The 27,253-nt window shown below is 48.6% G+C and overlaps 1 protein-coding gene across 22 annotated transcripts in view; it reads left to right on the top strand.

The window, feature by feature from the left end:
- The window catches only part of Snph (syntaphilin), a 45,683-nt gene extending 18,511 nt beyond the window's left edge, over positions 1–27,172 (top strand). For 2 of the 22 annotated variants that reach the window (XM_087188747.1, XM_087188750.1), the window contains 4 exons: positions 14,526–15,178; positions 15,783–15,989; positions 19,352–19,501; positions 22,781–27,172. In XM_087188747.1, the coding sequence (XP_087044873.1) occupies positions 14,997–15,178; positions 15,783–15,989; positions 19,352–19,501; positions 22,781–23,963 (1,722 nt within the window). In that variant the 5' untranslated portion in view covers positions 14,526–14,996 and the 3' untranslated portion in view covers positions 23,964–27,172. Of the gene's footprint in view, positions 1–13,202; positions 13,377–13,748; positions 15,179–15,782; positions 15,990–19,351; positions 19,502–22,780 lie in introns of those variants that run through there. The other 20 variants (XM_087188748.1, XM_087188754.1, XM_087188752.1 and 17 more) reach the window with 20 other exon arrangements.
- Positions 27,173–27,253: the final 81 nt, after the last annotated feature.

The raw sequence follows: 27,253 nt of genomic DNA, 5'->3' as shown, positions 1-27,253 counted from the left end.
AGAAAACAGTGGTTGGACTAGACTGTCATCAAATGCTAGGGGAGAAAGAGAGGGAGAGACAGAGACAAAGACTGATACTCAGTTGATGTTTGGCTGTTTTGGCTTCCCAGGATGATGGAAGCTCTTTGGCCTCAGACAGGGCAGGAGCTATCTCTATGGTCCCAGGCTGATCTAATGTCATTCCCAAATCCCTTTAGCCCTTTGGTCCTTGTGTTCCACAGATCCTTCCATCTCCTATGAACAAAGCACAGCACAACACAGTGAACAACATGGGGAAATTGTGAGGGGGCTGTCTTTCCTCTACCTCAGGACCCTCCTTGTAGGCTCCCAATGAGTAGACTGCTTCTCCTGCAGCAAAATCCTGTGCAAAATATTTCTTTTAACATTCATTTTAGGGATGTCTGTATTTCTTCCCAAGAATTTTAGTCTGCTTCCTGCTCTTCACTACCCTCGAGAACAAAACTTCCTTTTTTTATCAGTGACCAAGAAACTTGAAATCAAATCTGAATTCTGGTTTTGCCACCATGTTTGTACTTGTGATCAGCAATAGTATTCTCTACTTCCCTGGGCCTTAGTTTCTTTTTTTGTTGTTGTTATTAAATTCTTTTATTGGTACATTGTATGTGTACAACACAATTACATTTCTCATTGGGAATTGTACCTTTACATAATGCATCTTGGCTCTTATTTTTTTCCCATTCCTAGCCCTCCCTTCATGCCCTCCACCCTTCCCTATTCACAAAGACTTTATTTCCATTGTTTCCATTTCTCATCATTTTTCCTTTCCCTTCTTTCCTTTCCCTTGCCCCTCCCACTACCCCTACCCCTTTGGACCTTTTCTTCCTATTTTACATTTTTGATTATTCATTCTAATCATTGGTACATTTTAGGTATACAATATAATGACATTCATCATTGGAAATTTGCACCTTTACATAGTCTCTCTTGGTTCTTATTTTTCACCCTTGCCCAGCCCTCCCTTCAACCCCTCCATTCCTCCCTATTTACAAAGATTTTGTTCCTATTTTTCCATTTTCTCATATTAATCCCATTCCCTTCTATCCTTTCCCCTAGCCCTCCCCATTCCTTCCCCTTTGCCCCTTTTCTTCCTATTTCACATTACCTCTTATACATTGTAGTCCTGATTTACACTTTCAGTTTCTCACACCAGAGAAACTATTCGGAATTTATTCACGTGTGTCCTATTTATTTCACTTAAGAGTATCGCCTCAATGTGCATCCACTTAGCTATAAATGTCTCTAATTTCTCAATTTTATGGCTGAGTAGTACTCCATTTTATAAAAAAAACCACATTTTTTTTATCCAGTCTCCAGTTGATGGGCATTTGGGCTGTTTCCAAGTTTTAGCTATTACAAACTGTGCTGCTATGAACATGGGCACACATATATCACTGTGGTATGATTCTTTAAATTCTTTGGGGAAGATCCCCAGCAGTGGAATAGCAGGGTCAAATGGGACTTCCAGTACTAGTTCTTTGAGGTATCTCCATACTGATTTCCACAGTGGTGGCACCAGTCTACACTCCCACCAGCAGTGGAACAGGGTTCCTCTTTCCCCACAGCCCCACCAGCATTTGTTATTGGTTGATTTCATGATAGCAGGCATTCTTTCTGGAGTAAAGTGGAATCTCAGCATTGTTTTCATTTGCATCTCTCGAATGACCAGTGATGTTGAACATTTTTTCATGTATTTATTTACTATTTCTACTTCTTTGTGTGAGAAATGTCTGTTCATTTCAGATGCCCATTTTTGGATTGGGTCTTTAAATTTGGGAGGTCTGATCTTTTGAAGTTCTTTATAGATTGGAGATAGTAGACCTTTGTCTGAGGAAGAGCAGGTGAAGACTTTTTCCCACATTGTGGGTTGTCTCTTCACACTGCTGGTGGTTTCTCTTGCTGTGCAGAAGCTCTTTAATAAGAAGAGATCCCACTTGTTGATTGTTTGTGCTAGTTCATGGGCAACTGAGGTTTTGTTCATAAAATCTTTTTCTACACCGATGTCTTCAAGAGTTCTACCTAACCTCTGTTCCAACTGGTTCAGAGTTTCTACTTTAATATTTAGATCTTTAATCCATTTTGATTTTAGTTTAGTGCATGGTGAGAGATATAGGTCTAGTTTTAATCTTTGGCAAGTTGAAGCCCAATTTTTCCAGCACCATTTATTAAAGAGGCTATCTTTCCTCCAGTGAGGGTGTTTGGCGCCTTTATCGAAGATGAGATGGCTGAGTGTGTCTGGCATTGTTTCTGCATCTTCTAATCTGTTCCACTGGTCCCCAAGTCTGTTTCTTTTCCAGTGTCATGCTGTTTTGATCACAGTAGCTTTGTAGTAGAGTTGCAGGTTGGGGATTGTGATACCCCCTGCCATGGCTCTGTAACCTAGAATTGCTTTTGCTATTCTGGGTCTCTTCTTGTTCCAAATGAATTTTTGGTTTGTTTTCTCAAGGTCTGTGAAGTATGCTGCTGGGATTTCAAATGGGATTGCATTGAATCTATATAGCAGTTTTGGAAGTATGGCCATTTTCACTATATTAATCCTTCCTACTGAGGAGCACGGGATGTCTGTCCATTTTCTGATATCATCTTCAATCTCTCTTTTCAGAGTGCCATAGTTTTCAGAGAAGAGGTCTTTGATTTCTTTCATTAGGATGATTCCTAGGTATTTCAGTTTTTTTGTATGCTATTGTGAAAGGAATTATTTGCCCTATTTCTCTCTCAGTGAGTCTGTCATTTGTGTAGAGGAAAGCTATTGATTTTTGTGTGTTGACCTTGTAACCAGCTACTTGACTGAATTTGGTTATTAAGTCTAGCAGACTTTTGGTGGAGTTCTTGGGGTCTTCTATATAGAGTATCATGTCATCTGCAAATAATGACAATTTGACTTCTTCATTTCCTATCTTTATTCCTTTTATTTCTGTCTCTTGTCTATTTGCCGTGGCTAATGTTTCCAGAACTATATTGAACAAGAGTGGTGATAGTGGACATCCTTGTCTTGTTCCCAATTTTAGTGTAAAGGATTTCAGCTTTTGACCATTTAGTATGATACTGGCTGTTGGTTTTTCATAGATGGCTTCTATCAGTTTGAGGTAGAGACCATCTATTCCAATGTTTTGTAGGGTTTTTATCATAAATGCATGTTGGATTTTGTCAAATGCTTTTTCTGCGTCTATGGAGATAATCATATGGTTTTTGTCCTTGGCTCTGTTGATATAGTGTGTTACATTGATTGATTTTCATATATTGAACCATCCCTGCATCCCTGGGATGAATCCCACTTGATCAGGGTGTATGATCTTCTTGATGATCTTCTGCATTCTGTTTGCCATTATCTTATTAAGGATTTTTTCATCTATGTTCATTAGTGAGATTGGCCTATAGTTCTCTTTTTCAGTTGGGTCTTTCTCTGCTTTGGGGATCAAGGTGATGCTTGCTTCCAGGAATGAATTTGGGAGCATTGCTTCCCTTTCAATTTCATTGAAGAGTTTCAACAGTAATGGCAGCAGTTCCTCTCTAAATGTCTTGTAGAATTCAGCAGTGAAGCCATCAGGGCCCGGGCTTTTCTTAGTTGATAAGTTTTAATTACATTTTCAATTTCAATTGTTGATATTGGGTTGTTCAGAAGTTTTAGGTCTTCTTCGTTCAACTTTGGTACTTCATATGTATCTAGGAATCTGTCCATTTCTTCTCTGTTGTCCATCTTATTGGCGCATAGGTTCTGGAAGTAGGTATTGATGATCCTCTGGATTTCTGCTGGGTCTGTTGTAATTTCACCCTTTTCATTCCTAATTGCATGGATTTGGGCCTTTTCTTTCCTTTTTCTGATAAGGTTGACTAAGGGTTTGTCAATTTTGTTGATTCTTTCAAAGAACCAACTCTTGGCTTCATTGATTTTTTGTATCGTTCTCTTAGTCTCCGTAGCATTGATTTCTCCTCTGATCTTTATAATTTCCTCCCTTGTATGAGCTTTGGGGTTGTCCTGCTCTTCTTTTTCTAGAAGCTTGAGGTTCAGCATCAGGTTGTTTAATTGGGATCGTTCTGTTTTCCTAATATGTGTATTCACTGCTATGAATTTCCCTCATAAGATAGCTTTCATTGTGTCCCATAGATTCTGATATGTTGTATTGTGATTGTCATTTAATTGAAGGAACTGTCTGATTTCTTCTTTAATTTCCTCTGTGACCCATTGGTTATTCAGAAGTGTGTTGTTCAATTTCCACATGTTTATGAAATTTTTCCAGTTTCTTTTGCTATGGATGTCTAATTTCATCACACTGTGGCCTGATAATGTACAGGGGATAACTTCAGTTCCTTTGCACTTACTTAAACATGTTCTATGTGTGAGTATGTGCTTTATTTTGCAGAATAGCTCATGTGCAGCTGAGAAGAATGTGTATTCTGATTTTGTGGGGTGGAAGACTCTGTAAACATCTGTTAAGTTCATTTGTTCAAGAGTTTGATTGAGTTCTAGTATTTCATTACTTATTTTTTGTCTAGTTGATCTATCTATTTGTGACAGTTGGGTGTTGAGGTCCCCCACTACAATTGTATTAGTGCGTATATGACTTTTCATGTCCATTAGTATGTGTTTTATATGGTTGGGTGCATTAGTGTTTGGTGCATAGATATTTATGATTGTCATTTCTTCCTCTTGGATTGTTCCATTTACAAGGATGCAGTGTCCTTCTTCATCTCTCTTAATCAGTGTTGGTTTGAAATCTACTTGATCTGCAAAGAGGATAGCTACTCCTACTTTTTTTCAGGTTCCTGTCGCATGGAGTATTGTTCTCTACCCTTTAACTTTCAGTCTATGAGTTTCTTTTCAAATTCAATGTGTTTCTTGTATGCAGCATATTGTTGGATTTTGCTTCTTGACCCATTCTGCCAGTCTATTTCTTTTGATTGGTGAATTGAGACCATTAACGTTGATGGTTATAACTGAAACATATTGACTTGTCATTGCCATGGCTTTTTCTTTTTGTTGGGTTCTCCCCCTTTACATTTAATTTCTTGTCATGCCAGATGGGTTCATTCTGCTTCACTTCCTGGGGTTGTGATCCTCAATGTCTGTTCCTAGGATACTGTGTAAAATTCTTTGGAGTGCTTGTTTGGTGTTCACAAAGTTCCTAAGGTGCTCTTTGTCATGAAAGTATCTTATTTCTCCATCAGTTTTGAAAGATGGTTTTGCAGGGTACATCAATCTGGGTTGGAGGCTGTTTTCTTTTAGGGCTTGGAATATGTCACTCCAAGCTCTTCTTGCCTTGAGGGTTTGTGTTGAGAAGTCTGCTGTGACTCTGATGGGCTTTCCTTTGTATGTGATTTGTTTCTTTTCTCTCACTGCTTGGAGAACTTTGTTCTTCTGTTTTGTTTCTGGAATCTTAACAATTATATGCCTATGTGTAGATTTGTTTTGATCAAGGCTATTTGGAGTCCTATATGCCTCACTTATCTGTCTGTCAAGCTCTTTTTCCCCTGCTTGGGAAGTTTTCTGCCATTATTTCTGTGAAGAGATTTTTTTATGTCATCTCCACTCTCTCCTGTTTCTTCATTGAGCCCAATCAGTCTTATGTTATTCTTCTTTGCATCATCTAGCAGCTACTGGATTGATTTCTCATGTTCCCTTATAATTTTGAAGCAATTTTTCTTTTCCTGGTCACTAATGTAATCTTTTTTTTTTTTTCTGGTACCAAGGATCGAACTCGGGTCCTTGCACTTGCGCAGCAGGTGGTGAAACCACTGAGCTAAATCCCCAGCCCCCTCCTGGTCACTAATTGCAATCTTATCTTCTGTACCTGAAATTCTGTCCTCACAGTGGCTCATTCTGCTGTGTAGACTTTCAGTGGAGATTTTCCATGTCCTGGAAATCTATTTGCATCTGTTTTATGGATTCCATTTGTTTCTTATGTTGGGATTCCATCATGTTCCTGAGCTCCTCTCTAGATTTATTAATCATGTCTTGCACTAGGGGCACAATTTCTCCTGTTATCTGAGAAATTATTTCTGATTTCATTTTTTCCCGATCCCCTTTTGTTTCCAGTTCAGTGGGTCCAGGTTGAGTATCAGAGTGTTCCATCTCATTTCCCTTTGGGGTTGCTGTAGGTGATCTGGAAGTCTGGTTTTGAGGCTTATTTTCGTGTTTTCTCATTTTGACTGGGGCGGGGGGCTGTTAATGCCTGCACGGATTACCTCCTCTGAGCTGGGAGAGGTGGGACAGGGGCCAGGAGCAGCGGTAGGGATGGTGACCCAAAAGTCCTTTCCTGTGGGCTGGGAGCAGCAGGAGGGATGGTGGCCGGAAAGCCCCTTCCTCTGGTCCAGGAGCAGCGGGACAGAAGGTGACCCAAAAGCCCTTTCCTCTGGGCTGGGAGCAGCGGGAGGGATGGTGACCGGGAAGCCCCTTCCTCTGGACCAGGAGCAGTGGGACGGTGGCTCAGAAGCCCCTACCTCTGGGCCGGGAGCAGCAGGACTCAGTACCTTGGTCTAGTGGTCTGGTGTCCTCTGCATCTTTGTAGTGTGGAACCAGGTGGCTGCCTGTCTGCAGTGGGGTGATTCGTCGTCTTCCCTGGGACTCGGGACCTCAGTAGGGCGTGCACAGACCTGCCTGTCTGCAGCGGGCTCCAAATTTCTCTTCTTATCCACGATAACAATTTATTTTCCATTTCCTTCTCATTACACCCAGTAAGAGAGCATGTTGTATGGTTCCAGAACCTCTGCAGTAAGTCCTAGTCTCCTCTGAGCCACAGCAGCACACGGCGAATTACAGGAAAGGTAGACAAATGAGACTGAGAAGAAACTGAGCTTTGGGTCTGATCAGTGCTGCTCTGGGCAGCAAAGACCCCTGGGCCTTAGTTTCAATGTGTATGCATTTTTCCATGTGTCACTTGTGAGTTGCCCTAAAGTAAGACTTCTGTCTTACCCCTAAATTTTCCTTCCAAAACTTTTCATTTGAAAAGCGACTCTTTGTTCTTATTCTGTTGAACTTTTTCCTGGATCTAAGTAGTGATGAAGCACAGTGCAGAGGGCTTGGAACTATAGCCAGAAGGCCAACTCTAGCCCAGTCTCTGTTCCCCACTTGCTGCACAACCTCAGACAAGTCACATGTGTTTCTGGATCTCCATTTCTCTCTGTATAAAATGATGGGCTGTGACAAGTTCAATCCAAAATGCTTTCCATCCTAGGCTTAAGAGATTTCAAGTTGCTACTTGGGGTAAATGCTAAGGATGAGTGAGGGTAGGGCACTGACTCAAGGATCCTAAGAACCAATGTAAAGACCTGAAAAAAGGACATTCCATAGGGATCAAAGTGCCACTATCTTCTCCTTCTGTGACCTTTAGAGTAGGTACCTCAGAGAGAGGAGCAGGGCTGAGGCTTGACAGCTCTATCAGTCAGGAAGCCTAGGGAAGCATATGCTTCAGCCAAGGTTACTGAAGGGCCTCCATCTGCCAGGAGCCACTTGCCAGGCAGCCACCAAGCTGCTGGCATCATGACGCCTTTGTTTCCACACTTCTCCTTAGGCATCTGCAGAGGGGCAGTCTTGCAGCACCTGGGATGGAAAGAAATGGGAACCAAGGGTCTTCTTGTATCTCCCTTCCCATATAAGAAGCCCAGAGAGCCATCTCTGGCCAGTTGGCCTAGGAGAGGTGCCCATAACTCCAGAGTCACCCCTGACCCTTTAGGTGATGCACAAGGCTAGCTCTAGAGGAAAAGAAAGATCTCTTTTAAGAGGTAGTAGTAGTAGTAGTAGTAGCAATAAATGATTAGTGCTCTAATTTCCCAAGAACTTCCCATTCCTCTATTTATTACCTTGGTTGGATTCCAAAGACACAGCCAGGGCCGAGAGAGTGGTTCCCATCGATTGCATGAGGTAGCTGAGACTTAAAGCGATCACCCAGGGACGATGATCAACAACAGAGACCATGTGATGGGGCTTTAAGCTACTAAGGGTCTATCAGTGAAGCCCTGCATAGTTTTAGGCTGCTGGAAGGATGTGGTGAAGCTGGAAGAGGCAAGAGCATTGGTCTCTGGAATGGGAGCTTCGCTTTTGTCTACAAGGCTGATCCTTAGAAGAACAAACAGATTTACTCTGGTTGGGGGGAAGCACCATGAAGGATCCTTCTAAACAACATCTGTATTATACTCACCTCTTGTTTCTGTGATTTCCTGCTTTTACAGACCCAAGAAGAAGCCTAGGACCCAGGGACATATTTCATCCTCTCCACTGTGGTACTTTAATATCTCCTGGGAAAATCGCTTCTTTTTTTTATGCAACATCATGATCTGTGTCCTAAATCCATTCTATTTTGAGACCTTCATCATGGAATAGAAATGCAAATGCACACAATCTAGAAGTCCAAGATACTACCTCATGACTTCTTAACCCCCATGGCTTCAGGTTTCCTGTGTGTGGAATAGAATAGTCTCTGCCTGGCTTCTTTCTGCAGAGAACATCAAAAGGTGTAGCTCAGTCACTGTCTCCTCCAGTCTGACCCATGGCCAGGTAACCAAGGAAGGACCTGGGCCCAGGTAAAGCCAGGTAGAGGCCCCAGCACTGGCTCTAGTCCTGTTCTACCACTGCTTACCAAGCCATCTGGGCGATTCCCTTCCCTCTTTCTGAACAATGCCTGCTCTCTTATAATTTCTCTTTTAAAATCTGTATTATGAGACTGGGTGTGGTGGCACACACCTATAATCCCAGCACTGGGGAGGCTGAGACAGGAGGATCACCATGAGTTGGAGGCCAGCCTAGGCTCCATAGTGAGTTCAAGGCTAGCCTGAACTACATAGTGAGACCCTGACTCAAAATTTAAAAAAATAAAATAAAATCTGTATTATGTGGCCTTTCAAAAATTTGATTTTCATTGAAATATAGTTCACATGTCATAAAATTCACCTTTTTAGCTACTCAGGAGGCTGAGACAGAAGGATCAGATCTTGGAAGCTACCTGGGCAAGTTAGCAAGACCTTGTCTCAAAAAAAAAACTTTTTAAAAATGAAGAATGTACTATTAAGGGCTTGTAATATATTCACAAATTTGTGTAACCAATACCACTATCCAATTGCAAAACATTTTCATAATTCCTCAGAAGAAACCCCATACCCATTGGCAGTCATTCCCTATTTCTTCTTTCCCTACTTCTTGGCAACCACTAAACTACTTCGTTACAGATTTGCCTATGCCAAATATTTTATATAAAAGGAATCATATATGATTTTTTGTGTTTATCTTTCATTTAGCATAATGTTTTCAAGGTCCATCAATACTGGAGCATGTATCAATATCTCATTCCTTTTATGGCCAAGTAATATTCCATTGTGTGCATATGTCACATTATGTGTCTCCATCTATTGATGGACATTGGCTATTAGGAATAGCACTGCTGTGAACATTCCTGTATGAGTTTTTGTTTAAACACCTATTTTCCATTCTTTAGGGAATATACCTAGTAATGAACTTGCTAGTTCGTATGGTGATTCTGTTTTTAACTTTCTGAAGAACTGCCAAATCATTTTCCACAACAGCTTTACCATTGTACATCCCTACCAGCAATGTACTAGAGCTCCAGTTCCTCCTTGATATGCTTGTTATTATCCATCTTCTTAAAGCATACTAGTGGGTGTAACATTGTATCTCATTGTAGAAAATCTCATTGCGTAAATTTTTAACCTGCAATACCCTCCATTTATTTTTCTTGGCAGTTCTGGGGATGGAATCCAGAGCCTTATTCATGTGATAGTCAAGTACGCTACCACTGAGCTACATCCCCAGTCCCAAAATCCTTTTAAAAATAGTCTTACCCCACCTGTGGAACAATTACAAGAGGAGCTTCTTCAGGTGGCACGAGGAGGGGCACTGATCCTGCCATGCTCAGCAGCCCAGAGCCAAGGCCCCTTAAGGGCTTGGAAGACCCAGGCCCACTTCCTAGGATTCTCATTGTCACCTGCAGGGATGTCCGTGTAACAGCTGCCTCAGTCCTCAAGCCCATCCTGATTGCCTCAGGAAGCCCCTGCAGCACTGGACTGCCCTGTCACAGTGAAAAGGACTCCAACAGGTACCTACTGATGGCACCAACCCTGATGGTGGCTGTGTAGGAAACCAGAAGTGAGCTAGAGAACTGCCCCTGCTGTCTTGCTTTCAAAGTCTAGGAAGGACAGTCCTGGGCTTTGCAGATGGTATGGAGCACAGGGCATAGAGGTTAATGAGGCATGGAGGATCTGCCAAGCTCAGCTCTGGTGTTGCTAATGCTCTGAGGTTTGAAGTATGGCAGTAGGAGCAGTCCCTAGCAGCATCTTCCCTGCCCACCTCTCTTTGCATTAGCGTTCTGTGAGCACCTGGTACTCTTGCCATTTGGTTGGTGAACATTCCGTGTTGTGGTGTCTCCTTAGCAGAGAGAGGAACCCTCCCAGTGTCTTTGGCTGGCTGCAATGTGATGCTTTCCATGACTGTCAGTGGCTTGAGTCATCAGACAGAGCCTGTTTTGTTCCCTGGGATTTTAGGGTTGCTTTCTTCTTTTATTGATGGCTAGTGCTTTGAAGAAAGATAATTGATAGTGCAATCAAGGACTTACACTTAGCTAGGAGGTCAGACCAGTCAAGGCCTCTGGTTTTTCCTCCATGCCTTGCTGATGTAGTCAAATGCTCTGGGAAGATTACAGATTCTTAATTTTACAGATGTGGAAACTGTCACTCGGGAGCACTAGTAATTGAAGAGGTGGAAAGCATCAATTGGAAGTCCACCATTTCAGGAGTAGCCCTAAAGTTGGAGACGGTTAGATCTAGAGGCACTATAAAGACCATGTAGTCCAACCTTGATCTTGCATCTGTGTTTCAATCACTGTGTGACTGACAGCTATGTGTTGATCATATGTGTTCCTATGAATGTCCTCAGGGGACTGTTTCTTGAGTCTCAGCCTAGAGACAGCTTGCTAAGTGGTCAGAATGAGAAGCCTTGGTGAAGGTCCCTGATGGAGAGGCTACAGGGCAGAGCCAGGTGGACGTACAGGTTGAGCAGGGCTCTCCCAGAGGTCACCAGAGAGAGTCTAGGTGGGTGTAGGTGGAAGGGACTTGAGAAACAGCATCAAGAGTTTTGTTCTTATTTTTATTTAATCAGCAGCCTCTGATGAATTTCAAGCAGGATCCAGGCCTTCTCTCCATTGCTCCTGCCCCTGCCCTGACCCAGGCCCTCCTAACTTCTCCCCTGGGAATTTTTAGTAACCTCCTAACTAGCCTCCCTCCCTGTAGTGTCATCCATTCCCAGAATACTCTACTACCCACACAGGGACTTTCTGTAATACAAATCCAGTTGTGCCCCTCTCCTTTTAAAAACACTCCCACCACCAGGCATGGTGGCTCACACCTGTAATTCCAGTACTCTGAGATTGCAAGGATCACAAATTGGACCCCAACTTGAACAATTTAGTGACTTAGTGAGGCTCTGTCTCAAAATAAAAACATTTTTAAAAGGGCTGGGGATGCAACTCAGTGTGAAGGCCCTGGATTCAATGCCCAGTACCTTAAAACAAAGCAAAACAAAAACTTCCATGGCACCCTGTTGCACACAGGATCCTGTCTTGTGTGGCCTGGCCCCACCTCCTTCTGCAGCCTCACTGCCACTGCACCTCTGCCTTCACCAGACACACTGATTTCTTAGCAGCTATGCTGTTGAATTACTCACTATCTTTAGCCAGAGTGCTCCTCTCCTCCCACCTTTGAACTCCTATTCATCCTTCAAGTTGCAGCCAAATTTCTGACTAGGGGAAGCTTTTCCTCACTCTTTTGAGGTCACCAATATGCCTTGAACATGTTTCTGTTTTGAAGATCACATTACAGTGCAATTATCTTACAGAATCCTGGATGCTCCCATTCTCTGAGTGTTTCTTGTGTACAGGCACTAAGCCAAGCCCTGTAATGCATTTTTTCAGATTATTCTCACAGTAACTATATCAGGTACATTTTATCCTAGCCCTATTTACAGATGAGGATTCTAAAACTCAGACAGGTAGCATGACTTGCCCAAAGCATGTGACTGGAGAGTGACAGAGCTGAGATTTGAGCAGATATCTGTTTGATCCTATTTCTCCTGTTCCCTGGATCCCCATTAGTAGGTCCTCAGGAAACACTGAATATGTGAGGGACCAGTCAAAGGGGTCGGTATATTGGGGTTGTTAGGAATGGGTAAAATGGGGAAATGGAAGGAGGTAGAGTGAGGAAGGGCCTGGCTTTCTCAGAGTAAAAGAAACAAGAGACTACTAGGCCCACTCCCCATGACTTTGGGTTTCCTTTCCACCTTCCATGCCAAGTGGCAGCCTCTGGCCTCCTGGGGACAGGCCTGTGGGACTCCAGGCTGAGCAGGTGGCATGGTGACAAATGCCATGGCAACCTGCCTCCTCTCTGGGGCCTAGAGGAGAGAGAGAACCTGAGAAGGCACAGAGTGCACATTGAAGCTTTTTAGTAGGATCCTGACATCGTGACTCCCTTCAGGCCTGGGTGGCTTTCACCCTCCCATGAGGGACCTACCTGGGAGGTCCTGTCCCAGCAGGGGAAATGCTACTTCCTCCTCCACCCTGAAAGACTGGCTGGTTCTGACTGATCCCAGGAGACTTGTCAGCTTCATCCAAGTACAGAAACACCCTCTTCCCAATCCAGCCAGGGAGGAAGGAAGAGGGAACTCAAGAGGAGGATGCATGGAGTTGCCAAGCAAGGTAGCAGCAGGGCCAAAGGAGAACAAAAAGCCTTCGTTGTCCAAGGCCACACAGCTTCAAGCAAGCCTGGCAACCTGCCTGCCTCCCAGGACCTAGCCCCAATCTCTACCTGTACTTTCCTGGCTCCTAGAAACATGCTCCAAGCTGGCTCTACAGAGAGAGGCTTGTCCTGGGATGTGAGCCCTGCCTTGGCAAGCAAGACATAGCCTCCTCCTTACAGCCTCCCAAAATCCAGGAGAGGGAAGGATAGCAATAGAATGGCCAATGTTGTCAAGCAGAGCCCAGCAGACTGCAGCTGTGTAATCTTTGATCCCAGGCCTCAATGAGATTGAAAAGCCTGTTGAAAGTAATAGGCCAGAGACACACAAAAGCACTCAACAGGTTTACCTGACCACAGAGGAATCAATCAGTGACACATAATCCTTGAAGCGCCCACCCCCATGAGGGAAGACCATCATGCCACCCCACTCACCCCAACTACTCCTATTCCAGGTTTTTCTGTGCCCAGGAGGATTCAGTCACTCGTGACCATGAGCAAGAGTGAAGAGGCACTGCTGGCTCCCATCTCAACCTGCCCTGTGGTTCCTGTTGTGGGGATTAGCCCTGTGTCCAGCGGCCCTACCTGGGTGCCTGGGGCATGATGGCTGGGAAGTAATGCCAGCCTGGGTGAGAGCTCAGATGACGGGTGTGGTGGAGCCTAGCACCCAACACCTCTATGCAGACAATACTGGCAGTGTCCAGCCCTCTGAGGAACAGGCCATATTCTGTGTCACAGACAGGAAACAGGCCATCTGAGCAGTGCCTTTGTCCACTCAGGAGGCAGCCCTGCCACCGGCCAGGAAGACCAGGCTCCTGGGAGGTGCTGGTGTGGGAAGGGGGTAGTCCTGGGCCAGGGATTCCAGGGTTTCAGCTGTAGCCCCTCAGCACCTGATGCTGGTTGGGCCAGCATACCTTGGTTGTGAACTGGGCAAGTCCCTTCTCCCTCAGTAGCTGATTCCTCATCTGTGAAAGGGGACTAATCACAATACTTCCTCATAGGGTTGTTGGGAGGAGTCAGTGGCAGAATGTACGTAATGTGCGTGGCATGGGCTCTGTCTTGGCGTGTGGCTGGGTAAATGCTTCTCTCCCAGCATGGGGGGCAGTCCAGGGCACAACATCCTCAACCAACTCTCCTATAACCCAGGCTACTGTCCTCAGTTCCTACTCTGGATGTCAAAGAAAGGGATGTGGGTCTCTGTAGCTGCCTCACAACCAGCCCACTGGCTGCTGAGAGCCCGGCCCTATGCATCAGATTCTAGGAGCTTTGTGCTGATGCCCTGTGTGCCCTCCTCCTCACATAGCCTCAATTCAGCCCAGCATGGGGCCTTTCCCCTCCAATACCCTTGAGGTCTAGGCCCCCACCCAGGAGAGCCAATGGGCCTGAGTTCACCTACCCTCTTACCAAGAGTCTCTCCTAGCATGGACTCTTGCTACTGGGCCACCCACTGAGATGCCCAGTAGCAAGTAGGGAGGACTTCTGCTCCTATCTACCCCAGCCCTCTACTGCATTGAGCCTAATCTACATCTTCCTGGAACTTGAGGAAGTCAGCACGTAGATTTGCATGAATGGGTATGTGTGGCACACGGGAATCGGGCATGAGCATGGGAGGGCTGGCTGCATGTCCTGCATTGTGGGCAGGTGCTGGGGCATGTTCACAGGGATGTGTGCTGCACATCTTAGAATTCTGGGACATGGTACTGTTTCGTGTTCGTATGTATCCATATGTCTTTCTACATGTGTGCTGGTATGTTGGTCTGTCTTGTCTCCCCCTGTAGACAGGAAGCCCTGAACCACAAGCCAACTGGGAAGGTGATGGTTGACAAGAACAGCCCAGCCTAATTTGGGGTTCCTGGTTCTGCTCCAGGAGCCCTGCAGCCTGCAGCCTCTGCCAAGAAGGGAGGACTGAACAGCAGGGAGACAGGGGTCTGAGTGTCAGGGACCTGGGAGAAGCAGCCTGGCTTGCAAATTAGAAGACTTGGAGCTGCACCAGAGGACAGGAGTCCCTGCTCCTGCTGTCCTTGTGATCTTGGGCAAGATCTGCACCCTCTCTGGAGCATATTCACTCATCTGGAGGATACTGGGTTGGACTGATGATTTCCCACTGCCCCTGAGGTTTTGACAATTGATTGTGACTTTAAGTCAGGTGGTGGGAGGCGATGCACCTGTCCCATTAAATTCATTGGTAGAGGTGGCTGTGGCCTAAACCTGGTGCTGAGGTATTCTGCCGAAGGGTGAGAAGAGAAGCTATGCCTGGCAGCGGCCCCAGTGAGAGGATGACATGGCCCGGCCCGGCCTTCCCTGCTGGCCCCCCAACCTGCCCTCTTTCTTCAGCCCCAGGGACACCACCCATTCCACCCCTTACTCGGACCCGCAGCCTCATGGCCATGTCCCTGCCAGGGAGCAGACGGGCCTCTGCTGGATCCCGCAGGTGAGTCTTCCACTTGCCCAGAAGCTCTGCTGCAGGGGGTGGGAGGAGGTGAGCTTCTGTCTCCCCCTGCCACTGACTTACACTGGGCCTTCCAGCACATTGTATCCCATTTTCCCATCTTTAAAATGGGCTTGAAAACAACAGCCTCCTCCAGGGATTATTAAGTGCTCAAATGATACGTGGATGTGAAAGTTATCTGAAGGCTCAAACCACTGGATTTCTACCAGTCCCAGGCCCATGAACACCATTACTCGGGGCGGGGGGGATGCAGCCACCCACTCCAGGTCACTCAACCTCCTCCAATTTTCAGCCCAGTGGCCATTCCTCTGTCTCTACTCCTGTGTACCCCATTCTTCTCCCCTCAGTCTATGAAGGCTCTCTTTCCTGGGTCTGTGGGACCCTGGAAGTTGAGAACCTTTGGGAATGGCAGAGGGGGCCCCACTGTTGTCCTGCAGCCTTGTCCAGTCCCCACTCTTGTCCCTGGGAAGCCAGGAGGACCAGCCTCTTTCTGGTTTTCCATCTTGATTTGCACTGTCTGTTCTGTCACCCCTGTCTGTGAATCCCCCTCTCCCCTCTGCTTCTCTCCCTGCTGGTGACCCTGAAGTGGGGGCGCTTTGAGCCACAGTGGCCTGGCAGTGTTCGCTCAGTGCCCACAGCTGCCCCCCAGCCAGAATGAGCACCTGCCTCTTCTCCCTGCCTCCAGGCGCACCTCTCCACCCGTGAGCGTGCGGGATGCCTATGGTACCTCTTCCCTCAGCAGTAGCAGCAACTCAGGCTCCTGCAAGGGCAGCGACAGCAGCCCCACACCCAGGTAATCCCCCCTATCATCGGCCTTCTGGCTGGCCAGGAACCAGGGCTTTGGGGGGAGGTGGCCAGTGTGGTGTTCTGACCATCTCCAACTTTAGCACTTGGACTCACTGGCTGTGCAACCTTGAACAGGTCACTTCTCCCCTCTGAGCCTAGTTCCAGTCTAAAAGATGGACATAATACCCACTACACAGAAGCAAATACAGTGGCTTAAACAAACAAGGTTGATGCTTTCAGAGTGAAGGAGAGGTAAGCTGCTCCCTGAAGCAGCACAGGCCCTATCTCCTCTCTTCCCGCACCTCTATCGTTGGAAAAAACCTTTGTCATCATTGCAAGACAGCTCCTGTAGGCCAGCCATCCAGGAAGAAGATAGAAAAAGCCAAAACTCTGCCCACAGAGCCAGTTAGTACAGAGAGAGTTAGTGCCCCCCTCCATGCAAAATCAGATTCTGATGGGAAAAAGACAAGGTGGGAATGAGAGGCAACCCCAGAGTTTACCATCTTGCTCTTCTCAGGGGACACTTTAAGAGTGGCAAAGCTGACTTTGGTTTGGGAAGTGAGATGTATTAGAAACACAGTATGTGCTAAGTTTGATCTCAGGTATTATGGAGCAATATTTGAAAAGCAGGATCAGGTTGGAGAGGCAAGTGAAGGGGACCTTTGGGTCCTGGAAGACCAGGAAGTGAGAGCTGGAATTGTGGCTCCTTGGTGTTAAAATACAAGTGGGCAGTAGGAAAGTGTACGAGCAGACATGGCTTTGGATTCCACCACTTCCTGTCTCTGAATCTCCATTCCTTCTCTGGAAAATGAAGCTAATAACCCAGAAGCTTCAATGACTTGGTATCTGCACATCACACATCCTAGATAGCCAATAACCATTTTATTGGAGCTTTGGTCTGTGCTCTTTGGTCTTGAGGGATGTGGGCAAAGAAGACCAGGAAACACTCAGCTGTAGCACCCACAGCCAGAGAACCTCCTGGGAAGGCTTGTCCTGGCCCTTCCTCAGAGAGGATGTCATTTGTGCTCAGTGATATCCAGAGCTGTGAAAGCAACAGTTCTCAGAGTTTCTACTGATAGGTGACATGTATGATGGGTGAGAGGCATGTTCAGGACCCATGCATCAGCATCCTGGATATCACCCCCTCCCCAAGCCTGGGGGACAGGAGTGATGTGTTAACTTAATGTGAAAAAGTATATCACTGGCAATTTCAATACTTTTTCCTTAGTAAGAGATTTTTGTGAGGTATCTCATAACTGTAACCCCTGGGGAAATGCCACCCCCCAGGCTGAGCACTCCCTTTACGGAAGGTCCTTTTGCCCACCATGAGGGTAATTTCCCTAGGTGAGTGATGGGACCCATGTTAGGACCTCACTGCAAATAGCCAGGCTTTCCAAGGCATGAGTAGCTGAGAGACATGCATCACACTATGTTTTACTTCATATATATCTATAATTTTTTGGAAAGGTAGAGCTAGTGACTGAAAATGTGTAAGTGTTAAATGTTATATTGGGAAAAATACCCATGAAAGCAAATGGAAAAAGTTAAAAGTTACTTCCCTCCAATCTTTGATTCTTACTAGTTTAATTAATCTTGGTTCTGTCACTACCACCACCACCCACCCCACACCAGGCATGGGACAGACCACTTTTTACTCACCACAGGTCTGTGCCCTCTGACCAAAGCCCTTGCAGGGCTGGTGGATGCTATAGGAGTGTATGGGGCCTTAGCACTGTTTGCATGGCTTGCTTCTCTTTTGGAAAGATATTTCTTAGATCAGAGGAGGCAACCCCAAGCCTCCAGCCCATGCCACCACTTTGCCAGCAAAGCAGGGCTATGTGTGACTTGGCTTGAGTTAAACTTGGGAACCATGAGGTGAGCCCATGGAAGAGAACGTCATTTCTTTCCAATCCTGCTACCATGTTCTCTTCAGTAGTTCATAATCTACAAGTATTTTTTCCTCAGTAAACATTCACTTTCATGAATCCCTAAAAGCTGCTTCAGCCTGGCTGCTTCAGCAAGTGAGCCTCATGAGGGCCTGTCTTTGCGTCCCAAGAGGTATCTGCCCCTCTCTGGAGCAGAGTGGGATGGCAGCAGGCCTGAGTCTCTAGTTGGATAGGAACATGCCCAGGATATTGAACTGAGATCCAAGACATTTCCTTAAAAACAGAAGAACCAGCACCCAGGAAGCCGTGGGTAGAGCCATCTGGGCCAAAGTCTGTTGTGGAATCAGAGTGCTCTCCTTCCTTGGAAAGCCTTGGCCTGTTCTCCCCACCAGCCTGCTCATTCTCTGGGTGGAGATTCCTCGCTCTGTGCCCTGGAGGGGCAGTGTGCTGTACACCCACCAAACAGAGGCCACTACCATGCTGAGAGCTGGGGACACTCAGCCTTCTGTACCACAGGGCACTACTGTTGACTGTCAGTGCCCAGACCCTAGGGCATGGATGTGTGGACCTGTACAGGGGCTGCTGTCCTGGCATGTGAGATTGCCCACGAGGGCAGTAGGAAGAGAGTGAGGCTTCACAGGTACTGTGTGTGAACACATGTACGGGCATGGGGTACACACGGAGCAGGAATCCACACTCGGATGTGCACACCCAGTAAGTATGCGTACAAGGAATGGTCACCTACGTGCACATAAGGGTGGGCAAGGGGAGTGTGCAGCAGAGGTGGCATGTATGTGGACACAGCTGTGCCACACACCAGCTGTACCTGCACGTGAGTCTGCCTTACTGGCTCCATCCCTGAGCTCTCAGCTCTGGAGAGGAAAGCGCCCCACCATATCTCCTCTTCTACAGGCCGAGTCCTTGTCCTCCTTGCTTACCTGAAGCCTTCCTCTCCATGCCAAGCCTCCAGCATTCTCAGGGTTCAAATCTGGAAGCCTGGGTTCTGGGTGCCCACATGTGGACTTAGAGTAAGAGCCAGTCTCTCTGAAGCCAGAAGCCCTCTTTGAGATGAAGGCTTCCCCATTCCCAGCACTGCTGCGAGTACAGTGTAGATGGTGGCAGTAAAGTGCTCACCAGCACCAAGCTTATGTACTCCTTGTCATGGGTGTCCCCAACCCTCATCAGAGGAGCCCTGCAACCCCACCCTGGTATCAAAAGAGCTTCACTAGAGCCAGGGATTTAGCTCAGCACCTGTCATGCAAGCACAAGGTTCTGAGTTTGATCCTTGGTACAAACAAAACAAAGCAAATAAGCTTCACTAAAGCCCTTCACTAGTAGTCCTCGAGCCTAGCTGGGATGTCTGGCTTGGAGCCATCTGGTGGCCATAGACTGAGGATAGTAGGGTGAGGAGCCTGCTCCCCAGGGGCAGCACCTGTGCCTTGCTCCTTCGTCCCTCACCCCTGTGATGGGCATCCACTTGCAGGCGCTCCATGAAGTACACACTGTGCAGTGACAACCATGGCATCAAGCCCCCCACCCCGGAGCAGTACCTGACCCCCCTGCAGCAGAAAGAGGTGTGCATCCGGCACCTGAAGGCGCGGCTGAAGGACACACAGGACCGGCTCCAGGACCGGTGAGCATGCAGCTAGGGCAGCCATGGGGTTACCTACCAGCTCCACATCCAGAGGAACCAGGGCCCTGGAGTGCTCTGGAAGGAAGGAGTGGCTGGGGTTTTCCACCATTCACCCACTCTCTCCTTCCCAGCAACAGCTTGTCCAAACTCATTGTAGACCTCCCCCCAACTCTCTTTGGCTGCTCCAGGTCACTGCTCAGGCCAAATGGGAAGCAGTTTTCCTGCAAGGGGCTGTCCCCTCAGCCTCCCACCTGTGCACATGAGGGTGGGCAAGGAAAGCATGCATTGGAGAGGGAATGGGTATAGAGATAGCTTTGCCTGCACAGCAGCTGTGCCTGCACATCCAGGGCTCCAAAGAGCAAAGCTGTAGGGAACAGGGAAAGGGGACATTACCAGAACCTCTGCAGTAAGTCCTAGTCTGCTGCAAGCCACGGCAGTACATGGCGAATTACAGGAAAGGTAGAAAAATGAGACTGAGAAGAAGCTGAGCTTCGGGTCTGATCAGTGCTGCTCTGGGCAGCAAAGACGAAAGGCCCCAGTTTACCCCATCTTTTATTCAGTACATGGGGAGAAACAAATGTAACAAATGACTTGCAGAGAGTTCAGAACATCCTGGGTAAACAAGATGTAACAATCTAAGAACAATGAGGAATTGAGTAGATGTGTGTTCTCCCAGGATGTTCTCAGCTCTCAGGATGTTTCTTGTCCTGGAGAATCACAGCATCATTGGATCATTGAGGTCTCAGTTGTGACCGGAGGCCAAAATGGAGTTATGTCTCATAATTCCATAGCTGGGCTGTAGGCAGGAGAACTAGGCTAACCAAATGATTTTACCCTAAAATTATGTAGCATTGCTCCCGACAGAAAGCCCCTCCCCCCACCCCATGTCTCCTCAGCTATGGGATGAATTCCTTTTTTTTGGTACCGGGGATCGAACTCCGATCCTTGCACTCGCTAGGCAGGCAGGGGAACCACTGAGCTAAATCCCTGGCCTTATGGGATGAATTCTTATCCTCCACCTACCTGGAGGCCACCCCTCCATCCCTGCAAACCATTGCTATCTCTGTCTGTATGGATTTGTCTCTTCTGGACAATTCATAATGCAGTACACATGGCCATGTCTTTCTTGACCACAGCCCTACCTAGCAGACAGTCCATTTTGGATGTGTTGTTTGGAAGTACAGGAGCTCAGGGCAGCATTGCGTTGGCCTCTTTGTCTTAGAACTAGGATTTCCACTTTCATTTCCTGTCATCTTCCCAATTATGCCCAGGGTCTGCTTAGCCTCTTGCACTAATATCCTCAGGGAGCAGAGGGCCATATCCCAGCTTCCTTTCGAGGTTAACCCAGACTACCTGCCCTGAGCGGTTTGGGCAGGATGCCCTGTGGTAAGCGTGTTTACACCTCAGTCCAGATCACTCTGTGGCTCTTGAAGGAGCCTGTGGCCATGCTACTCCTCCATGTTCCTCATGCCCTCAGTACTTCCCTCAGTAGCCTACTTTCTGCTCTTTGAAGATGCCATGTGTGCGATTACCTCTTTGCATCCATATGCAGTGTCCCTACTACCTGAGGTGCCCTTCCTCCATCATGCCCCCTTAGCAACCACATCCTTCATGATCCAGTTCTTATGCAATGTCTTGGAATCCACTGAGGGAGGCATGGACAGGACTGGGAAGCCATTGCTCTGTAGGATCTGGGTGGCACCAAGGAGAGAGAAGCAAGGACCAGCCACACTGAGCATGCCCAGTGCCTTCTTCCAAACTCACTTCTCCCAGGTTGAAGTGTGAGTGAGGAGTAGGGAGAGAAGCCAGGAGGGTTCTCTGCAGGGAATCCGAGGCTGAAGCAGAGTTAATGATGAACAAGCATCCCCCCATACCTACTAGCACATCTGCCATCACCACTGTAAGCAGCTCAACTGCCCCCACTGCACTGCTGAGTCCTTTGTGTGATAGGCCCCCTCCCAGAGGATGTTGTGGAGACTATTGTGGACTGATGAGACTCCTCGGCCCCAGTCCCTTCAGCAAAATGTAGAGTGAGATTCCTTGGCCCAGTTCCTGAGTGGAATTTCCAATCTGACTTTGGTGCTTGATGTGGGACAGTCACTGTGGTGAGCCCAAAATCTCCCAGTGACAGCCATACCATTTGTAGATCTTGTTCCTTTGACCCTGGAGCTTGGGCTGAGCAGCTGCATGGTGAGGGGACAGTGTCCAGGTAGAAGATTAAGCTGGTGAATGATTTTCCTCTGACTTTTGCTTCTTTCATTCAATCTCTGTTCAGTCTTGCCCTGGTTTTGCTTCCAGACTCAATGGCATGTTTTTCAAACTTGCCTGCCTTTCCTCCAACCCCTTCATCTGAAACTCAGGGATTTGGAAAAGCCTGAGCATTTATGGCCAAGAGCCTTCCAATGGTCATATTTCCTTGACGCTTGCCCCTTGTCTCAATAATAGTATCTTCGTGCCTTCTTTGTCTATCTTTCAGCCACCCTCTTAACTGTAGACATAAAGAAGAAAACTTCTGGCATGGATGAAAAAGAGCCATCCTGTTCTTCTCACCCCCTCTGATTCATCTACCACTTCTCATCCCTCTGCTTGAGAGATGATGTGAAATTATCAGCTCCCCTCATCAACACTGAGGGTTGTCATCCTCTTATGCCACTGCCATCTCCCCCAGGGTCTCTGGCCACATCTCCATCCATTTAAAATGTTCATGCGTAGGACCAGGGGTTTAGCTCAGTGGTTCCGCTGTCTGCCTTGCAAGTGCAAAGTCTCTAGTTCAATCCCTGGTATCGAAAAATAAAAAATAAATAATAAAATGTTCATGCCCAAAGCATGGAAGGAGGCCACATTCCTTTCAATAGAGCAGAGGTTTTCTGTCTAGTTACTCTTTATATTATATTATATTTATTGGTTTATATTAAGATTTTATTAGGTTTTTACAGAAGTAGCACTTATAAGAATCTTTGTTTCATCTCTTCTCCAGATGATGAATTGAAAGTCATCTGCAGTTCAGCCTCTAGGGATAGGAATGGGTGGTGTCTTGATTGACATTTCTTTTCTCTCCCAGGAGGAGGCCTCGCCTGCCTTCACTCAAGCACCCTCACTGCTCCCTGTGGGATACAAGCAAGGGGTATTAGGCACCAAGTCCCCTCTTTCATTTCTAACTCTGAACTTCTGCCGTGCAGGGACCCCTATCCTTGATGACACTGTCACTTCTTGCCTCTCTGTGGTGATGGTGACAGGCCAGGCAGGCAGGCAGTGAGTGAGAGTCTCTTCTGCTTGCAGGGACACAGAGATCGATGACCTGAAGACACAGCTATCACGCATGCAGGAGGACTGGATTGAGGAGGAATGCCACCGTGTGGAGGCTCAGCTAGCCCTGAAGGAAGCCCGCAAGGAAATCAAACAGCTCAAACAGGTCATTGACACTGTCAAAAACAACCTGATTGACAAAGACAAGGGGCTGCAGAAATACTTTGTGGACATCAACATCCAGAACAAGAAGCTAGAGACGCTGCTGCACAGCATGGAGGTGGCCCAGAATGGCATGGCCAAGGAGGAGGGCACTGGGGAGTCGGCTGGTGGTTCCCCTGCCCGCTCCCTCACCCGCAGTTCCACTTATACCAAGCTGAGTGACCCAGCTGTCTGCGGTGACCACCAGCCTGGTGATCCCTCCGCCTCTGCTGAAGATGGAACCGACAGTGGCTTTGTGGCTGCTGATGACACACTAAGCCGGACTGACGCTCTAGAGGCCAGCAGCCTGCTGTCATCAGGGGTGGACTGTGGCCCTGAGGAGGCCTCGCTGCACAGCTCCTTCAGCCTGGGTGCCCGCTTCCCTGCCAGTAACACCTATGAGAAGCTTCTGTGTGCCACAGAAGCTGGTGTGCAGGCCAGCTGCATGCAGGAGCGGGCCATCCAGACAGACTTTGTGCACTACCAACCCGACCTGGACACCATCCTGGAGAGAGTGACACAGGCCCAGGGCTGTGGGACAGTCCCTGAGGACAGGCACCCAGAGTCAGATTCCCACCCCCCAGGGCCCAGAGACCCCAACTCAGCAGTGGTGGTGACAATGGGTGATGAGCTTGAGGTCCCGCAGGCCATCACCCATGGGCCCACTGTACACCGGCCTGGAGCCAACCCCAACCCTGGTCTGTCGGTGAGTGTGGTATGCCCTGTGGAGGAGGAGGAGGAGGAGGTGGCCACGCCTGCGGCTACAGCTGAAAAGGAGCCCAAGAGCTACTGGAGTCGCCACTACATCGTGGATCTTCTGGCTGTGGTGGTGCCAGCCATGCCCACAGTAGCCTGGCTTTGCCGCTCCCAGCGACGCCAGGGCCAGCCCATCTACAACATCAGCTCCCTGCTGCGGGGCTGCTGCACTGTGGCCTTGCACTCCATCCGCAGGATGAGCTGCCGCTCTCTAGCCCACTCAGGGCCCAGTTCAGCAAGCAGTGGCTCCCAGCTCTGAGGTGGCTGCCCCATCCCAGACAGCGCTCTGGCAGCCTGACCACTGATTGTAGGGACGCTGTCCTCCCCCTTCCATATCCCCACAGGCATCATCTTATTTACTTAGTTTTGGGTTTAGAACAGTTTTCTTTCCTGGATATTAACAGTGTCAGGGGCTGGGAAAGACTTCCCAAAACTTCCAGAGGGAGAAGGGTAAGGAAGACTCAAGGCAGGGAAGTACACTGATTGGACAAACCGCACAGAGACACTTCTGAGGCCCCCAACCCAGCTGCGCTGTCCACCCAGCCCTTAGACAGGGTGGGCCCTGCTCAGGAAGTCTCTGGCTGGATTATCTGGGGACCCTCCCCTCCCTGCTCCATCCTGTCCAGTACCCTGCCCACTCCATACCTTCTCTCCCAAGCCACCTTGCCCTCTGCCAGGCTTCTGAGCCAGTGTTATGTCCTCAGAGACAGCTATGGCAACGTGCAGAAAACTGACCCAAGCACTTTGAGCAGGGTCTGGAACCCCTGAGCCTGGATTGGAGCTGCAGCCTCCCCCCGTTCCCCCTTGTTCCCCAGATTCAGAAGTAGAGGCCATAGCTGGTGGAACAGCATGCCAGGCATGAAGGGCTGAGGGCAGGGTGGGTTCTGTGTCTGTCTGTCCTCCCAGTTCCTCCCCATGATCTATTTTCCTCTTGGCTTCTGGGTATGTTAGATTGCTCTTCCTTGAGAGAGAGAGCCAAGCCTGGTCAGATGAGTGCTGTGGAGGGAGCACTCATCCAAGCCCTGGCATCCACTGGGAGATCCGCCAGCATAGGGGAGGCAGGGCTGGGAGTGTCAGGGGCCCTGCACCCTCTCCAATGAGGCCACTTCATCTGTCATCCAGGGTTGTGGCTGGACTCAGGAATCCTTGGCTGTTCTGAGATGCCAGAGGCCATGGCTGCCCCTGGAGTTTGCCCACCTTTCTTCAAGGGGCCTCTGGGTCAACCTCTGCCTTGCACTGTGTTCACTTTGGGGATTGGTTCTCCCCCATCCCAAAGACCCCTGGGAGTGGCTACTTGCTTTCTGGGATGAGGGTCCCTAAATCTACCTGCCTGCCTCTGGGGGAAGCAGAGAATTCTGGCAGGATGACTCTCAGGATGGGGTATGGAAGCCATGACATTTGTTCAGGCCAAAGCAGGGTCCCCTGGGACTTGTTTCCCAGGCAGGAACACGACAGGGCAGGAAAAGCCCTGTGGCCACCTGCTCCCAGCCCAACCCAGGTCAGCCTGGGAAGGATCACTATTCCTCACCTTCCCTGGGACCACATCTGAGTCCCCCAGCAAAACTGCTGAAATTTTATTACCATTATTAGTTTACAAAGTAAACTCCTTCCTCTTCCTCCATGGGGGTTACACCCATCTGGGCATCCCACCCATTCAGCAGAGGTTAGGTCCTACATTGGAGGAGTTGATGAGACCTATGTCTCATGTACCCTCTGGCCTAGGGGCTACTCTGGTTCTCTGCCAAGGTACTTTGCCCTCATCCTGAGGCCCCAATGGCCACTGCCTGACTGGTGGGCTCTGCCCGTCTACTCTGTGCCCTCCCTGCAGGGGGCACCTGCATGCACTGGGGGTGGGCAGCCAGCCCAGCCATCTGGGCCAGAGCCCTCTCTGCGACACGCTTCGTGCCTCCAAACCTCCCCCGCCTCAGCTGGGGCCTCAGACCAGCCCTCCTTTGTGGACCACCCTGCCCTTGGCTGAACTAAACCCGAGTGCCTGGGGCCTGGCTGCAGGTGCCCCACAGGACACTGAGGTCATGCCATGGATGGGGCAGGGGACCAAAGCAACCCAAAGCCAAGCCAGGACTGGTCACAGACCCAGCCTCCTGTGCCCTGTGCCCATGGAGCTGCATAGCATCTCCTTAGAAATAAAGCTTTGCTGAGAAAATAAATGTATGAACTATATTTGACAACATAAAATCTATATATTTTTCACCACTGGAATTTAGTCAAGCTTTGCAACCCCACTGCTCCTGTCCGTGTCTCACTGTTTGTGGCCTTCCTATCGTGTCCTGTGTTTTGGTGGGTGTGGGCAGTGCTGGGGTTGTTGTTCACCCTGACCCTGCTGTTAGAGAAGCCACTTGTAAGGGCTGGGCCATGGGTGGGCCTGGGCTATGGGCCCGAGGCCACCAGAGAAGGTGAGGGGGACCTGGCTGCTGCCCTCCACTCCTACTCTGGCCCAAGCCCTGACTGTGTGGGTCACAGGGGCCTGAGCCCATAGCACTGAGGGGGCTCTTTTTTGTGGGTTCTAGTGGGGCCTTCAGTGGGCTCTCTTTCTTGCCAGTAGAGAAAGCAGCTCACCCCCAGGCCTAGGGCAGCCCCTGGGCTGGCAGCCTTGGCCCAGCCTCTGAGCATACATGTGCTCAGTATCCTGCATCTATGCAAAGGGCCAGAACTGCCTGTGCAGCCCCAGGGGAGGGCATGCAGTGGGCTGCTGGCTTGGCTATAGCCCTGGCTAGCTGGCACACGGGGGGCTGGGAGGCCGAGGCTAGGCCTGGCCAGGACCCTCTGGAGAGTTCTCCTCCTCTGTAGCTGCCCTTTCCTTCTGCTTGATACTTCCTCCTGCCCTCAGCTTCTGGAGCAGAAATCTTCAGGGCCTCCCCACTCTTCATCCTCCAGCCACAGCTGATTAGGTCTTGAGGAACAGTGTCCCCAGGAAACCACCTTCTGAAACTGCTGGTCACTTTGGAGCCCAGTGGTTAGAGGTGGCTCTTCCTTAGTTCTGGGGCCAGGGCCACAGCAGTGCTGCTTTCCCTCTGGCCCAGGCCCAGGCAGGACTTGGGAGCTGGGCCTGGGCTTCTGCACAAAGACCTGGCCTTGAGCAGAGTTTATGACAAATGTTTCCTGAGGGAATAGCTTAGCTTTTCATTGAACACCCTTCCCAGTTGCCACTAGCACAGGAGTATCTGACAACACTCTGGGGTGGGGGGCAGATCACAAGGTTCCAGGGCAAAGGCCTCCCCTCCTGGGGCCCTCTGCCCAGGGAACTCTCAACTCCCTTTCTGACCCAGGAGATGATGCAAACGGTCACAGTGTACTCTCATATTTGGCCATCCCCTTGACCAAGAATTTAGGGGATGTAGGAAGGAGGGAGGTGGGGAGGGGTCTTGACTCTCATCTCCTTGTCCTTTTGTTCAGACAAAGTTGTACCTGCACCACAGAGCTCTGAATTAAAGCATGAACACACCATAAGACCCTTGGCCTAGTTTCTTTGTCCTGTGTCACTTTTCTAAGGGGACTAGAGGGCTCACACTGTCTTTCCTCCCACACAGA

The sequence above is a fragment of the Heterocephalus glaber genome, unplaced genomic scaffold (genome assembly GCF_053883595.1).
Source record: "Heterocephalus glaber isolate CG9 unplaced genomic scaffold, H.glaber_assembly_v1.0 deba00001532, whole genome shotgun sequence".
Classification (NCBI taxonomy): Eukaryota; Metazoa; Chordata; class Mammalia; order Rodentia; family Bathyergidae; genus Heterocephalus; species Heterocephalus glaber.
The sequence above is the reverse complement of the archived record's forward strand: the minus strand, read 5'-3'. Positions and strand labels throughout refer to the sequence as shown.